The sequence below is a fragment of the Mobula hypostoma genome, chromosome 4, assembly GCF_963921235.1.
Source record: "Mobula hypostoma chromosome 4, sMobHyp1.1, whole genome shotgun sequence".
In the NCBI taxonomy this organism is placed as follows: domain Eukaryota; kingdom Metazoa; phylum Chordata; class Chondrichthyes; order Myliobatiformes; family Myliobatidae; genus Mobula; species Mobula hypostoma.
In genome coordinates this window covers 93,777,431-93,795,261 of record NC_086100.1, presented here as the reverse complement: position 1 = coordinate 93,795,261, position 17,831 = coordinate 93,777,431, and the positions used below count along the sequence as shown (strand labels likewise).

General features: G+C 45.2%; 1 protein-coding gene across 4 annotated transcripts in view; it reads left to right on the top strand.

Annotated features, from left to right (window-relative positions):
* Positions 1–46: 46 nt before the first annotated feature.
* Positions 47–17,831, top strand: part of amotl2a (angiomotin like 2a) — a 50,709-nt gene continuing 32,924 nt past the window's right edge. Inside the window, exons 1-3 of one of the 4 annotated variants that reach the window (XM_063046165.1) lie at positions 47–1,702; positions 7,929–8,743; positions 15,105–15,345. In XM_063046165.1, the coding sequence (XP_062902235.1) occupies positions 7,953–8,743; positions 15,105–15,345 (1,032 nt within the window). In that variant the 5' untranslated portion in view covers positions 47–1,702; positions 7,929–7,952. The other 3 variants (XM_063046164.1, XM_063046167.1, XM_063046166.1) reach the window with 3 other exon arrangements.

The following is a 17,831-nucleotide window of genomic DNA, read 5'->3' as shown; positions in this document are numbered from 1 at the left end:
AACTGAAGGAAGAGTGAGTAGGGGATTTGAAAGTTGGAGGGGGAGGGGGAGATCCAAAATGATAGGAGAAGACAGGAGGGGGAGGGATGCAGCCAAGAGCTGGACAGGTGATAGGCAAAAGGGGATACGAGAGGATCATGGGACAGGAGGTCAGAGAAGAAAGACAAGGGGGGGGAACCCAGAGGATGGGCAAGGGGTATATTCAGAGGGACAGAGGGAGAAAAAGGAGAGTGAGAGAAAGAATGTGTGTATAAAAATAAGTAACAGATGGAGTACGAGGGGGAGGTGGGGCATTAGCGGAAGTTAGAGAAGTCGATGTTCATGCCATCAGGTTGGAGGCTACCCAGACGAAATATAAGGTGTTGTTCCTCCAACCTGAGTGTGGCTTCATCTTTACAGTAGAGGAGGCCGTGGATAGATATGTCAGAATGGGAATGGGATGTGGAATTAAAATGTGTGGCCACTGGGAGATCCTGCTTTCTCTGGCGGACAGAGCGTAGGTGTTCAGCAAAGCGGTCTCCCAGTCTGCGTCGGGTCTCGCCAATATATAAAAGGCCACATCAGGAGCACCAGACACAGTATATCACCCCAGCCGACTCAGAGGTGAAGTGTTGCCTCACCTGGAAGCACTGTTCGGCGCCCTGAATGGTGGTAAGGGAGGAAATGTAAGGTCATGTGTAGCACTTGTTCCGCTTACACGCATGAGTGCCAGAAGGGAGATCAGTGGGGAGGGATGGAGGGGACGAGTGGACAAGGGAGTCGCATAGGGAGCGATCCCTGCGGAATGCAGGGGGGGGAGGGAAAGATGTGTTTAGTGGTGGGATCCTGTTGGAGGTGGCGGAAGTTACGGAGAATAATATGTTGGACCCGGAGGCTGGTGGGGTGGTAGGTGAGGACCAGGGGAACCCTATTCCTAGTGGGGTGGCGGGAGGATGGAGTGAGAGCAGATGTACGTGAAATGGGGGAGATGCGTTGGGAAGAGCAGAGTTGATAGTGCAGGAAGGGAAGCCCCTTTCTTTAAAAAAGGAAGACATCTCCCTCGTCCTAGAATGAAAAGCCTCATCCTGAGAGCAGATGCGGCGGAGACGGAGGAATTGCGAGAAGGGGATGGCATTTTTGCAAGACACAGGGTGAGAAGAGGAATAGTCCAGATAGCTGTGAGGGTCAGTAGGTTTATAGTAGACATCAGTGGATAAGCTGTCTCCAGAAACAGAGACAGAAAGATCTAGAAAGGGGAGGGAGGTGTTGGAAATGGACCAGGTAAACTTGAGGGCAGGGTGAAAGTTGGAGGCAAAGTTAATAAAGTCAACGAGCTCTTCATGCGTGCAGCGCCAATGCAGTCGTCGATGTAGCGAAGGAAAAGTGGGGGACAGATACCAGAATAGGCACGGAACATAGATTGTTCCACAAAGCCAACAAAAAGGCAGGCATAGCAGCTACACCTTTAGTTTGGAGGAAGTGGGAGGAGCCAAAGGAGAAATTATTAAGAGTAAGGACTAATTCCGCTAGACGGAGCAGAGTGGTGGTAGAGGGGAACTGATTAGGTCTGGAATCCAAAAAGAAGCGTAGAGCTTTGAGACCTTCCTGATGGGGGATGGAAGTATATAGGGACTGGACATCCATGGTGAAAATAAAGCGGTGGGGGCCAGGAAACTTAAAATCATCGAAAAGTTCAAGGGCGTGAGAAGTGTCACGAACATAGGTAGGAAGGTATTGAGCAAGGGGGGATAAAACCGTGTCGAGGTATGCAGAAACGAGTTCGGTGGGGCAGCAGCCTTTTGCCTATCATCTGTCCAGCTCTTGGCTCCATCCCTCCCCCTCCTGTCTTCTCCTATCATTTTGGATCTCCCCCTCCCCCTCCCCCTCCAGCTTTCAAATCCCTTACTCACTCTTCCTTCAGTTAGTCCTGACGAAGGGTCTCGGCCTGAAACGTCGACTGCACCTCTTCCTAGAGATGCTGCCTGGCCTGCTGCGTTCACCAGCAACTTTTATGTGTGTTGCTTGGTTTTCGGAGGCTCAGGCTGCCTCTGTGGGGAACTTCCCGAACCATGCACAACCTGTGGAGAGACTTTCCAGTCGCCCTCTCGCCCGGGTTCTCTTCTGCCGTAGTGCGGCGTGTGCCCCCTGCAGGTTCAGCCCCGCCCGCTTTGATAGACCGAGGAACACGTAGCTCCGCATTCCTCGCATTCCAGCTGCGCCTCACTCCCCGGCACACGTCGGAACGCAGTTATTCTTCAGCTGGAAAACGCACAGTTAGTGTTTCCTTGCTGTTTCCTCCTCTCCGTTCCCTACGCTACAGTTACAAGGTGAGACAGAACTTGTGTTCATTACCGTGATCGGATTCCTCCGCTGAACAACGTCCGAGACCAACTTTACTGGACTGCGCAAGCTACTTGGGGAAGTTTTACAGACTGTCCCCGCGGGTAATCAGGCTTTTGATAAAGGAGTCCCCCGGGAACCGTGAAAATGGGTACATGTTGGAACCGAGTGATTCTTCTACCGGTGTCTTTTCCCCGCACATTTTCCGCTCTGCGCTTTTTCTCGCTGGCAAATGATGTCAGAGGACAAAAATGTACCAAGTGAAAGCGGCGGCTGGAGGAATTACTGAAAGGGGTCGGGAAGGCTGCAGACTCTAATGTGCGCCGACCGAACGGGGAGCGATTCTAGATCCTTAAATATTGCAAGTTATAAAATTTAACAGCGTGTTGGCAAAGATTGCATACTGTAGCTAATTTCTCTTGAAACGTAAGTTACAAAACAGTCAAACGTAGTAGTAACTTGGAAATTGGAAAGAGAGTAATCGTGGAAAGCGGCATTGCAGGTGGAAGGGCGGTGAAAACGGTGCCTTTATCATCCAGAAGAACCAGAATTGGAGTTGGGATATTATTTTGTATAATCACTAATGAGGCCATACGGAGTACTTTGTGCAGTTTTTGTCACGATGTTGTAGAAAAGATTGAATATTGCCAGGACTACGGAGTCTGAGATATAGGGAGCGGTTGGCCAGTCTAGTTCTTCGTTCCTTGGAAGGAGGGAGAATGACGGGCGATCTTATAGAAATGTTCAAATTTACGAGAGGCACAGATAAGATGCGCTGTAACAGTGCCTTCCCCAAGTAGCGGAATGCCAATATAGGGGACATGGATTTAGGGTGAGAGGGGAATGATTTAAAAGGGACCCGAAGGACAAGTTTTACACACAGAGAGTGGTGAGTGCTTGGAACAAACTGCCAAAATGTCTTACTGGGGGAGAGGGGAGCCTGGAGGGATATGGGGTAAACACAACATTCGGACTAGCTAGGTGGATTTGTTGGGCTGAAGACCCTTTATCTGTGTTGTGTTACTCTATGACTACATCCATTAATATAGTTTCAGCAAAATGGTGCGGATTAGGAAATATTAACAATATTGCTGACGTTACCCGATAGCAAATTGTCTCCCATTTTAACCATGCTTTATAACAAGCATAGACTAGATTATAGGTCCTGACGAAGGGTCTCGGCCCGAAACGTCGACTGTAACTCTTCCTAGAGATGCTGCCTGGCCTGCTGCGTTCACCAGCAACTTTGACGTGTGTTGCTTGAATTTCCAGCATCTGCAGATTTCCTCGTGTTTGGGATTATAAACTAGATATTCTCATTGTAACTGCTAAAGGTAGAGATGTTAGTGGTGATATTAAGTATTCACACTGAACTTGCATGTTAGTTGAGGATTACAGAAAATTAAACTAATAATGAATCTTGCTTAAAAGAAACTCACAGAGAATGCAATATAATTTGTCCTTTTACTTAATGATTTAATCCTCATGGTATTGAAGGCACAGAAATTCTGTGATGTTCATCTGAAGAATGTTTAGTCATGTGCAGATCTAGAATTCTTTGTGGAATAGATAGGAAGAAGATATTTTAAATCCAAAGATGGCTATTTTGGCTGGCTGGCAGGTAATCAGGCTCCAGAGCAGTAGGCTGAGGTGTTTTTATGTTGCATTGGAATGTGTGGCCTGCCATGGGATTCTGCTGGAAGGTGAATGAGCCTTTGTTTTGGAAACCTTCAGGAATGTATCTCCTTTCTTAAGTCTTCTGTTTTTTTCAGTGGCAATATTCAGGGTAATCAGACTCAACTGAGAAGGAATGTTTCCCAGTGGAGGGGATTTGTGTAACCACATAATGATGGACAGATTTACATCACTCTACCAATAAATGTATTTTGGGAGCAATAGCTTTTCCTGTGAATGTATATTCAAGTTGTTAGAAATGGTAATTAATTAGAATCTACTTACACATTGGGTACTTTTTGCAGCTAAGAATGCAAAGGGAAAATGCTATAAAAATGTATAAAATCAGACCCCAGATCCAGCAGAGAAGTAAAGGTTGGGCTCCTTTCACTCCTAAGCATCCCAAGTTAATGGTTTCACTGGTAAATTCTATGTTACACCCGTCCTTTCAGAAATCAAAATATTTGCATTCAAATGTTGCAATTGCTTTGATCCTCTTTCTAGCTGGTGGTGGCTGAACAAAAAACAACATAAGGTGCTGTGAGGGAAAGCTTTTAACAATAGAAAAAGTTAAGAAGATAAAATGCAGATGCTTTTCATTGTTGAAACTAGTGTAGAAAAAATTGTGCGATTTGGTTCTCATTCTTTGCATTTTATAGTTGGAATTTCCTGCAGGGTATTCAGACTAATGTTTGCTCAGTCTCCCTTCAGTCTAATTCCTTCAGCTCTTCCTTCACCATCCACTGGCTTAATGCCTTGCATTCCTCAAATTCATGTCATTATCTGATGATGATAAAACAACTAGCCCAAGCATGGAGGTGGAGACTCGAGGGAGAGGCAACTTCCAGGGAGGTTCTTATGTGCGGCAATGAACTGGCAGAGATTTAGGAATGTACCGTGACATGTCTGGTGCTGCTAAATTTTATTGTGGCTTTTTTCTTGGAAGAAAGAATGTAAAACAACCTGGAACAGTGCAGCCCAGCGCACAATGTTTGAGCCAATAATAATTCCAATTTAAACTGCTCATTGTTCTTATCTTCCTATTCCCTGCCTGTTTCCATTTCTGTCAAACTGTGATCTATACATGCAGCCTGAGACCTAGTGAAATATTGTCCACTGTAGATATCCTGTGGCGGTGGACAAATTGCTGTGGGTCCAGGTCCTTGCTCAGGCAGGAGTTAATTATGGACATAACCAATGTTTCGAAGCACTCCATTACAGTAAATTTGAGTACTAGTTTTTGATAGTTTTTCTTGCAACTTTTCCTGCTTGACTGGCTACCATTATGAGCGCTGCCCTTTTGAAATGGGTGGGTGGGAACATTAGACTGCAGCAGTGAAGATTGAAGATGTCTTTGAACACTCCTGTTAGTTAATCAGCTCAGGTTTGCAGTACTTAGCTAGGTACATTATCAGGGTCTGATGCTTTGCAAGGGTCCATCCACTTGCAGAACATTTTGACATCGTTCTCCAGGACAGAGGTCATAGGGTCAATGGATGTTTGCACAGATGTAGTTACTCTCCGTTTCAAAGCATGTATCAAGGGCATTGAGCTCATTAAGCATCACATGCCATTAGGTTCCACCATAAAGGAAGTAAAGGCCGCAATCCCTGCCACATCTATTGTGCATCCAATTCTGTCTGTGATTTCACACAGAATTTTTTTTTCACTCTCACAATGGCCTTCCATAGTCTATACTTGGACCTTTTGTAGGTTGTTCAGTGTTGTGTAACATGTACCCTGAACTCAGGTGCAATTTCACAACTGTTCTAGTCACTCTCAGAATTAAATTCCTATGGTTAACTTTATAAAGCAACCATTGCTGTAGATGTCATCGTTAAATACAGAGGAGTAATGGTCTTGGATTGTTCCATTACGAGGAACACTTGGACTGGCTGGGGCTCTTGAAGAAAAGTTGAGAAAAATTTAATAACAAGTAATGAAAGGTTTTGATGGAGTGAATAAGAAGCTGTTTCCTTGCAGGGAGCGGGGTGGATAAACTAGCGGACCATAAACTGGCGGAATCAGATCATTGGTGAAAGAAGTGCTTCTTTATTCCTTGAGGTGTGCTCTTGAATGCTTCGTCTGAAAAGGCTGAGGAAATGGATTGAATAGTAATATTCAACAGGCATGAACATTGGGATTTAGAAACAGGATGTTTGCAAGACTCTTGGAAAGAAAATCAGAACATGAGAAGCAGAAGGAGGTCATTCATAAACACAAAATTATCTGCAGATGCTGGGATCAAAGCAACACTCACAACACGCTGGAGGAACTCAGCAGGTCGGGCAGCATCTGTGGAAACGTCAACTCATCGTTTCCACGGATGTTGCCCAACCTGCTGAGTTCCTCCAGTGTGTTGTGAGTGTTGAAGAGGTCATTCATCTTTCCCTCCTCCAACAATTGCCTCTTATCTTCTGAAGCCACGAACTCCACACCTCTTGATTCCCTCAGTAATTAAAACATTGGTTGATCTCTGCTTTGTCACTGAGCTTCTATATCCATTGTGGACTCTTATCTTTCATGAATAGCCAAGCTAGAGCCTGGACTTAGCAGTGGGAAAGAACATCTCTGTAAGGTCCTTAAAAACCTTACTTCATAGAGATCACCTCTCATCAGGTTCCCTTTTGCTTGACCTCTCCTTGCAAGACAATCTGGAAATGCATGGTTCATACTGGTGAACCTTCCTTGCACTCCCTCCTTTGTAAGTTTACCGTAGGTAATGAGAACAGTTGATATACCAGATAGCATAATTGAAGTAAGTTACCTCTATTCTTCTCCCTAAACCAGGAGAAATTGGGAGAGTGGCTCATTCAGGGCTTTCACTGCCTCAGCGGTGAATACAGAGTGCTGATCTTATGGTTCTATGAAACAAACCCTGAAATAAAAATAAACTGGCCTTTGAGACAATGGGACAGATACTTACAACCCTGATCCCCTGAATAGGGAAAGGTTGAGGCTGGCTGACCTCAGCGATGTTTAGAAGAATCTGGAGGACTTACTGAGTGGATTGTCAACTGGGATGGTGAGAGATATATCATTGAAACAGGCCATTGACTATCAAACACAATTTTACACTAATCCTCCCCAAACCATTTTATTATCCTTACATTGTTCTCTGGCTGAAGAGACACATGTTCAGGCCTAGAAGTTAGAGCTAACTACAGGGTAATTGTCCCCTGGTAGAAGTATTGTAAATCTGGAATCGCTTGTCTCCTGCAGGAATGTAGTTGCTCACTCTTTGAATATATTTGTTAATATTGACAGAATTTGCACACTGGTAGAAGAGCCTGAGTTGCCCCTATCGCCATTAGGTGCAGAGCACAGGCTGACTCATCCTTAGATCCTCAGAGTAAAGTGGCCATCTGTGTATTGGGGCCTGTGTGCAGTGATATCTCTGTGTGGGGCCTGTGTGCAGTGATATCTCTGTGTGGGGCCTACATGCACCGATATCTCTGGTGTTTGTGTGCATTGATATCTCTGTGTGGGGCCTGTGTGCACTGATATCTCTGTGTGGGGCCTACATGCACCGATATCTCTGTGTGAGGCCTGTGTGCAATGACATCTCTGTGTGGGGCCTGTGTGCATTGATATCTCTGTGTGGGGCCTGTGTGCATTGATATCTCTGTGTGGGGCCTACATGCACCGATATCTCTGTGTGAGGCCTGTGTGCAGTGATATCTCTGTGTGGAGCCTGTGTGCATTGATATCTCTGGTGTTTGTGTGAATTGATATCTCTGTGTGAGGCCTGTGTGCAGGGATATCTCTGTGTGGAGCCTGTGTGCATTGATATCTCTGGTGTTTGTGTGAATTGATATCTCTGTGTGGGGCCTGTGTGCACTGATATCTCTGTGTGGGGCCTGCGTGCCATTGTCCACGGGTAAGGTCCCTGTGCAAGTGGTCCATGAACCTCATTGGCCTGTTTTGTCTTTCAGAATCGATTCCAGAGCTGAGGCAGGATGCGGACTGCAGAAGGCTCATCAGGTACGGTGCTCCATCGGCTCATCCAGGAGCAGCTGCGCTATGGCAACCTGACGGACAACCGGACACTGCTGGCCATCCAGCAGCAGGCGATGAGGGGTGGGACAGGCAGTCCCCGCTCTTCACTGGAGAGCCTTACACAAGAGGAGTGTCACATCGTTCAGCACTCTACACGACAGGAGCCACAGGGTCAGGAGCACCAGGGAGACTTCACACACTCGGAGAACCTCCTTCATCGGCTACAGCAGATGCAGCTAAATGGGGAGGCACTGCCATCCTATGAGGAGGCAAAAGCCCAGTCCCAGCTCCTGGCCGGGCACAGGAGGCAGCAGCTGCCCACTGACTCAGGCCCTAACCTGGCCACTGAAACACACCCAGCCTTGACCCAAGGCAGAGCCCACCAGGACCTTCACAGCGACACCCTCAAAGATCTGAAACACGAGCACGTGCGCTCCCTCAGCGAGAGGCTGATGCAGCTTTCTCTGGAGAGGAATGGGCCCAAAACTCCAACCACCATGAGCTCTTCACACAGTTTTCCCCAGCTTTCGAAACGCCACAAGCTGCCAGTGGTGACGGGGTGCCAAGGACACATCCAGTCTGTGGAGCACCGTGGGCCTCCTCCAGAATACCCTTTTCATGCAAAGCCAGCTGCTCCCATATACCCTCATTCCCAGCATCACCTCAGTGATGAAGGCCCCACTCCATGCTCTGACAGACAGCACCTCAACACCAACAGGGGTGGCTACAGCACTCAAGAACAGTCTCCCAGGTAACCACATTGTAAATTTCATCACTAAAATCAGTCTCTGAACCAGTGGAGGTGGGATGGTTGGAATCACATCACAGAGTGCCCAAGGTCTCTGATGTCATCCCAGCTCCATGCTGGGTTAGCAGCTGATGAAAATGGCCTTGCAGTGTTACGTGACAGGGAGATGCAAAGGAGCAGGCCTCGGCTCCAGTTACTATCCAGAGAGATTGGAAGGAAAGGTATAGGTGTCCAGCAAGACCAAATTAGCCTTTATGTGTGAGGGCTTTCTCCAAAACCCTGACTCCAGGGTCAAAACATGGGGATGTAATGCTGAGGGGTGCAAAAAGAAGGAAAGGAGATAAAGGAGATGCCAAGTTATTCAAAGTCCGAGGTTCAAAGTAAATTTTATTATCAAACTGCATATATGTCACCATGTACAACCCTGAGATTCATGTTCCTGAGTGCATACTCTTGCAAGTCTATAGAATAGTAACTGTAACAGGATCAATGAAAGATCAACTAGAGTGCAGAAGACAACAAGCTGTGCAAATGCAAATATAAATAATTTGTAATAATAAGGAGATAACAAGATAAAGAGTCATTAGAATGTGATCCTTGGTTGTGGCAACATCTCAATGGATGAGCAAGTGAGTGTAGTTATCAACTTTTGTTCAAGAGCTTGATAGTTGAGGGGTAGTAACTGTTCTTAAACCTGGTAGTGCGAGCCCTGAGACTTTTGTACCTTCTCCCTCATGGCAATAGTGAGAAAAGAGCAAGGCCTGAGTGATGGGGATCTCTGATGATGTTTCATGTTGATGTACTCAATGGTTGTAAGGACTTTACCTGTGATATACTGAGCCAAATCCACTACTGTTTGTAGGATTTTTCGTACAAAGGCATTGGTGTTTCCATCCCAGGCCATGTTGCAGCCAGTCAATACACTCTCCAATACACATCTATAGAAGTTTGTCAAAGTTTTGGATGTCATGCTGAAGCTCTGCAGATTTCTGAGGAAGTAGAGGCGTTGCTGTGCTTTCTTCACAATTGCACTTGCATGCTGGGAACAGGACAGATGCTAACCCTCTCCACCTCTGATCCTCTGATGAGGAATGGCTCATGGACCTCTGGTTTCCTTCTCCAGAAATCTACAATCCATTCCTCGGTCTTGCTGACATAGAGTGGGAGGTTGTTGTTACGACTCCGCAGCCGGATTTTCAGTCTTCCTCCTGTATGCTGATTCATCACCACCTTTGATTCTGCCCATAACAGTGGTGTCATCAGCAAACTTATATATGGTGTTGGAGCTGTGCTTAGCTGTGTAAAGGGAGTAGAGCAGGGGGCTAAGTACACAGCCCGGTGGTGCTCCTGTGCTGATGGAGATTGTGGAGGAGATGTTGTTGCCAATCTGAAATGACTGGGTCTGCAAGTGAGGAAGCCCAGGAACTATTGAGCCCAAGGTCTTGGAGCTTATTGATTAATTTTGAGGGGATGATGGTATTAAATGCTGAGCTGTAATTGATAAAGAACATCCTGATGTATGCATCTTTACTATCCGGATGTTCCCAGATTGAGTGAAGAGCCAAAGAGACAGCATCTGCTGTGGATCTGTTGCTCCAGTAGGCAAATTGCAGCAGATTTAAGTCACCTCTTAGAAAGGGCCTGGTATGTTTCATCATCAACCTCTCAAAACACTTCATCACTGTGGATGTAAGTGCTACTGGGCGATTGAGACATGCCACCACACCCTTCTTGGGCACCAATACGATTGAAGCCTGCTTGAAGCAGGTAGGTACCACACACTGCCAAACTGAGAGGTTAAAGATCTCAGTGAACGCACCAGCCAGTTGATCAGCACAGGTCTTTGGTACTTGGCCAGGTACCCCACACTGTCTGGATGCTTTCCTTGAATTCACTCTCCCGACGGCAGCCCACATGTCAGCTTCAGATACTGAGATCAAAGTATCATTGAGAGATGGGGAGATTTGCGATGGTTCCTCCATGATCTTTCAGTCAAAGCAAGCACAGAGGGCATTGAGTCAACCGGAAGCGAAACCCTGCTGCCTCCCATGTCACTTGATTTTACTTTGAGGGGGGTGATACCTTTCAAGCCCTGCCACAGCAGTGAGCATCTCTTGTTGATTCAAGTGTGGTCTGGAATCTCCACTTCGCCCACATGATGGCTTTCTGGAGATCGTACCTGTACCTCTTGTAGCTTTCTTGGTCTCCAGACTTGAATGCTTCTGATCTGGTCCTCAGCAAAGTTCAGATCTCATGGTTCATCCAGGGCCTCTGACTGGGGAAGGCTCTGAATGATTTAGTGAGGACACACTCATCTACAGCTGTTTTAATAAAATCCATTACATCTCTGCTTTATTCATTCAGATCTCTAGATGACCCCGGCCTAGTCTACTGTCTCAAAGCAATCCTATAATCGTTCCTCTGCCTCTGAGCTCTGGAGCCTTGGTTTTTAGCCTCTGCCTGTTTGCAGGTAGGAGGAGGACAGCCAGTTTGCCAAAATATGATCTGGACAAGGAATTAGATTAGATTATGAGAACACTCAGTCCTCTTTTATTGTCATTTAGAAATGCTTATTACATGCATTAAGAAATGATACAATGTTTCTCCAGAGTGATATCACAGAAAATAAGACAGACCAAAGACTAACACTGACAAAACCACATAATTATAACATATAGTTACAGCAGTGCAAAGCAATACCATAATTTGATAAAGAACAGACCACAGGCACTGTAAAAAAAAGTTCTCAAAGTCCCGAGTCGATCGACTCCCGAGTCCTCGATAGCGGCGGCGAAAGGGAGAAACTCCCTGCCATAAACCTCCAGGCACCGTCAACTTGCTGATACCTTGGAAGCAGCCAACCCCTGAGTCCATCCGTCCGAAAACTCCGAGCTTCCGAGCAACCTCTCCGATACAGCCGTCCGAGCGCCATCCTCTGCTGAGCGCCTTTGTCTTCACCCCAGCCGGTGAAACACGCAAAGCCGAGGATTTCGGGGCTTTCAGCTCTGGAGATTCCGGTTACCACACAGTAGCAGCGGTAGCAAAGCAGTCATTTCAGATGTTTTCCAGATGTTCCGCTGTGCTCTCACGTCTGTCTCCATCAAATCAGGATTGTGCACAGTCCCCTACTTGACAAATAACAGATATTCATCACCGAAGTGGCCGCACGTGCTGTTGTCGCGCCGCCATCTTCTCCCCGCTCCTGGGAGGATTGGTAAGCATTCCTCACCCTAGTTATATATGGCGTCCCCTGGTGCTGCAGCTTATATGCTGGTGATAATTAGGCAGCATTTTCTTCAAACAGGCTTGGTTGAAGTCTCCATCTTTAATTTGAAATATGTCGGGACGGGCGGCTCCTCATTTGGAGACGATATCGTGAGCATTGTGAGAGCTTGCTTATAGTCCACCACCGTCAGGATCTTGGCTAAGAACTCCCGAGTCAAATACAACAGACGGCTTTTGACTATTAGGTGTGCCGGGGGAGCACGAGTTCAACAAAACTACCACGTCAGAGCACCAACGGAATTAATTATGAAACACACACCTCCTCCTTTTGCCTTACCAGAGTCCGCAGTTTGGTCCATTCTGAAAATTGTAAATCCATTTGGTCTGACTGCTGTGTCCAGTGTGTCCACAGATAACCAAGTCTTGATATAGCAAATAATTGAGATGCTTCTCATCTGCCTCTGATACAACTGTCTTGTCCTCAGATCATCGATCTTATTCTCCAGTGACTGCACATTCGCTGGGTAGACAAGGCCTCATCCCCTCTGCGTTTCAGCCTGGCTTGTAGTCACCCCTCCTGCTTCGCTTTCAGCCATGGTGATGTGCCTTAAAGACACTGCGCCTGACTGGTCCAGATTTTTCAGTCCATTGTGAGATCATTGATGTGATTTAAAACTCTTTCCAGGCTGCAGATTACAGCAAAAGCAATTCAAAAGTATATTAAAGAAGAATTTTGGAACAATTTTTTGCAGCCCACAGAAAGCTGCTGCCGATCACCGACTTCGTCTTGAATATCACCCATCAGGACCTGGAATAAAAGCACACTCACTATAATCCTTCGGTGTGTCTGCTGTGGCAGGATCCATCTCCCAATTCTTATTTTTTTTGCTGTGTTGCATTCAGAACAAAGGGAATAGCTGGGAATATTTTCACCAACAGGTAATCAAGGAGGAGGTACTGGAGGTTAGATAGATGAGTGAACAATTACCATTACTGGACAATGCCTTAAGAATGTGTGCTGCTGTTTCAGTTTACTATTATTGATAGTTATGGATTGATTGCTAACTTTCTGTCTGGCCTCAGCCAACTTGCAAGAGCAAGGTGGTATGCAGGGGGCAGGGGTTATTTCTAATATTTGTTCTCACTCTCAACATCCATACAGATGTAAAGGAGTCATTAACTGTCACACTGGTAGTCCCTCCTAACTGGCCCATCTAAGTAATCATGTAGTTCAAAAAGTTTCTTTAAGGTAGTGATTTTCCTTTCACTCATCTGCTTTCTGCCATGCCTTCTGTATTTTGGTTACTAAATGGTAGTTTGGATGAATACAAAAAAAGTGAAGTAGTGTGGAAGTTGAGCCTTGCACCAAGTGGAAAAAAAAGGTAAATGAAGCATAAAGGCAGCTGGACCTCCCAATGAAATGAGCAGGCGGGCTGAGTTTTATGCTCCGCAGATCGTCTTAGGTATTCTGTGTGGGTTTTAGAAGGTGCTTAAGTTGAGTTCCTCTTTCTAGGTCAATGGAAGCCATTTAAGAAATAGAATCAAAATCTTACTTGTTTATTGAAGACATAGGGTATGTGCTTCATATGAACCATTGCTGACCTGTCCAAAGATCTATTCTACTGAAGACAAAAACATTATCAGTTACAATAGCTACAGAGTCATTCTGCCTGTGTGCACGCTGTAATGATTTAATTAAAAGAAGTTCACCAAAGTCCTCTGTAAACAATGATAGTGTGTCAGTGGGATCGCAGGACTGTTACAGTACAACAAACCACACTGATGTGTATCTGGTCATATTCTGCTGAGGTGTGTAACTTACATCTTCCTCACTGGCAGGAAACAATAAATTTGCCATAGGAGATCTAATCAGTAAGAGAGGGGCTGCAAATGCATGTTACCTTTTGTTTTCTGTGTCAGGCAGTGCCATTTGCAAGTCTCTCTTGCTCTCTTGTCCTCAGGCTATAAGTCAGCATTCACTTGTTCTGTGGTGCTATAGTAATTGGTAACCCTAGGAAATCTGGCGTGTGCACTGTGTTTATCGGAGAACCATCTGCTGTTGGACAAATAAAAGTCTGTTGTAGCTGTGCGACCTCTTACAGCTGGGAGCTAAACCAGGCTCAGGACCTTGTAGCTCTGTCAATATAACAAACTGCTCAGTGCTTCACAAAAGTATATCAATGACATGGAGGCAGATAACTACTTCCATTTATTTAGAGTGTAATGGACTATCAGCACAAGGTCACAGCTAGTGGAGCCATTGTCTCACAGCTCTGGCAACCGTGGCTCAATCTTGACTTCAAGCACTGTGTGGAGTTTGCACATTCTCCGAGTGACTATGTGGGTTTCAATCCACTTCCCTAAGATGTGTGAGTCAGTGGGGTAATTGGTCAGTGTAAATGGCCCCTGGTATGTAGATGAGTGTTAGAATTAAGAGAGGTTTATGGGAATGTGGAAGGAATATAAGGGTGCCTCGGTAGGATAGAGGTATTTGTGATGGTGAAGAGCTTTGAGGTGGACACATCAGTAGGAGGTTGAGAGGAAACCACAGTCTGTGATGTTAAAGGCACACTGGCCTTTATGTCACCAACAAAAGGAAGACTTTAAAGGCTGGGACAGCATGATCCTCTTGCTTGACTTCATTTCAAAAGAATGCCCTGTACTTGAGGACTCCTCTTACATCTTTAAAGAGCTAATGTTGCATATTCTTCTCATGAATAAATTGCTTTAATTTTGCAAAGTGGTTAACCATCTTGCACAAACATTGATGCCAAAGATTTAAGGATAACGCTGGTTATCTGGTTTGGAATATGTTTACGTTGTTCGGTGGTTTTCGAGTGTTCTCCCTTTCCACTGTCATTATTCATTAACATTTACAATTTTGCTTTGCCACTGTCAGGTTCTTACTGTTCTGGTTTCACTACTTGGGTTACTTAAAGAATGCAATCCAGTGTATTAATTCAGTCAAGGATGTTGTTTCAAATGAAACCTGTGTTGTTGAGCTAGAGGTACTTTAAAAGCCCTGAGCTAAACACTGAAGCAAACAAGGAAGCTGAGGCCATGGAATGCAGAGTGACATTCCAGAGAAATGAACCCATTGTGACATGACATTGTGTGTTTGTGTCATTGTTTTACGCAGGGTGACTCAGTTTGAGGTATCGCATCCCACCCAGCAGCAGAAACACAGCCTCTTGGCCTCAACACAGATGAAGGATGTGTCTTTCACTGAAGTTCCATGTGACAGCACCCACATTGTATCAGTGGACCATGTGGCACTGATCAACCGTGCCCAGCAAATGGTGGAGATGTTGCTGAAGGAAAACGAAAACTTACGGAAGGAGCTGGATGGACATACTGAAAAGTCAATCAAAATCCAGAAGGTAAGAAGGAATGTTTGTACTCCTGCTTGGCATTGGGTCCTGGGACATGAAGCATTGTTTGAATAGTTGTGGGTTTTAGTTATAGGGTCCTTGTCTGGCTGAGGAAACAGGTCTGGATTCACAAGCACACTAGTGTTTGTGCATTTGGAGTCAGAAGGTGAGATGGTGAGAACACCCACCATCATCTATGTGTGTGACATTGGTATTGGCTGTCTTGATGTTTGATTGAAGTCATGCTGTTTACTTCTACCATCCCTTTCTTAATTGGGGACTTGAGTATTCAGCATCTGGTATATACTCCCAGTGCCCAACTCCCCTTCAATAGATGCTGGATAATCATGGCCACGATACCTAAGAGGGTGGCATTTATTAGATCACCATAATAGCGCTGTAATCCTCCAGATTTACACTGGTGGTTTTGTCTGTTGAGGAAAGGTGGAAGGGTTCTCACTGCTGCCATTGTTGGACCAGTCCTGATGGTAGACGGTAACAAGGCCAATGGATGTCCCACAAGCCTTATGGATAGTTGTTCAACTCTTCCCAAACTTGCCATAAGAAGGAATGTGTTCACTGAGGGGCTCCATTTTGAAATGTAATCCTGCTCCTCCAGTAGCCCCTTCAGGTTGAGGATGAGGGCTTCCACTCCGTTTCTAAGCAGTGGGAAGTGCTTGTTCATCAACTATTCTCAGGTGGGAAGGCCAGTATACAGCAGTTGTCACACATGGTCAAATGAGCAAAGTCACAGTCCAATGAGAAGGAGGCCCCAAACAGTTGGAGACCAGGCATTGTAACATGGGTGTGTGTGTGTGAGAGAGAGAGAGAGAGAGAGAGAGAGAGAGAGAGAGACTTACCATTGTTCTTGATAAACGATATGCACTAGCTCAGACAAAATTGTTTCAGCTACTCTATAATAAATGTGACAACTGTAACTATAATTTTGCAGTTATGCTGACAACCTTAAACTTCTGTTGCTGGCTTTGGCTATAATGCTTAAGTAATACATGATACTGGGATTTGAGGAGGGTTTCAGCAGTTGTTGCTTTTCACATGAATAAGCCTCTTTCATTTGCGTTTACATCAGGTACAAGGAGACTTGTTGAGGGCCTGGCTCCATGTGAATGTTCACATACTTCTGCCTTTGGAATGTTTGGAGTTCCTTTGTAGATTATGGGAAATAGACAAGTTTCAGCATGCTCAGTTGGGTCTTAGCAGCAAGTCTCTGATTAACACAGACACTAGCAACCCAGCTGATCTTGGTTGGAGTAATGGAAGGCTTCTTCTGAATTCAATGCCAGTGAGTCTGAAAACCAATTGGTGTTCTTCATTTTAGATGTTGAATTAACAATGAAAGTTATTCCCCAAACTGTAGAACCAGTGCTTCACTTTTTATTCTGATTTCTTGCCTGCGTGTGTGCAATCTGTAAAATAGTGGAGTACACGTCAAGCTTTGACTTTGGCTTATAACCCCTGTTTAACTGTATCATTTGAAGCACTTTTGTTTCTTGTTTTTACTGATGGTTTACTATAACTATTGTAAACAAAAGGTTTTGTAATGTTGGCTGAGAAACAACCATTCACATCCTTGTCTGGGTCAATTCAGCCAATTATTTCCTGTTTGGTATTAATTGCAAATGCTGATACTGATCTTAGATTAGAAGTGGTAAACATCATGCATACTTTCTCATAATCAAATAACTTTCTTGTAACAATGTAGGTATCCATGTGACCACTAGGTTGATGGTGTCTAAGAATCAATAGAAAAGGCAGAGAAAATTCAGAGAGACGAGTCCATGCCTTGTAGTTCCTGTGGTGTGTGTCCCTGCTGGGGGACATGACCATTTTCAATGATTGCTTTGATTTTGAGTTTATTAGATTAGATTAGATTAGATTCAATTTTATTGTCATAGTGCTGAGTACAGATAGAAAGCCAATAAAATGCAGTTAGCATCTGACCAGAAATGCAAAGAATAGTGTTATTTACAAAATAATTGTGAATAAAAAGTAAGTGCTACAGCACACAAACATTAAAGTACTGAGACAGTACAATATGGGTGTAATACTGCTTAGTGCTGTGATGTGAGGTTCAGCAGGGTCACAGCCTCAGGGAAGAAGCTCTTCCTGTGCCTGCTGGTGCAGGAGCGGAGGCTCCTGTCGCGCCTCCCAGATGGAGGAGAGTAAAAAGTCCATGGTTAGGGTGAGATGCATCCTTGATAATGCTTTTTGCCCTGCCCAGGCAGCGTTTATGGTAGATGTTCTCAATGGTGGGCAATTGGGTGCTGATAATCCACTGGGCAGTTTTCACCACACGCTGGAGTGCTTTGCAATCCGATATGGGACAATTGCCATACCACACTGAGATGCAGTTGGTGAGTATGTTCTCAATGGTACAGCGGTAAAAGTCCATCAGTATCCTGGGACAGAGGTGTGCTTTCTTGATCCTTTTAGACAAGCAACCAATAGGAGCATCCAGCCACTATTCAGGGTAG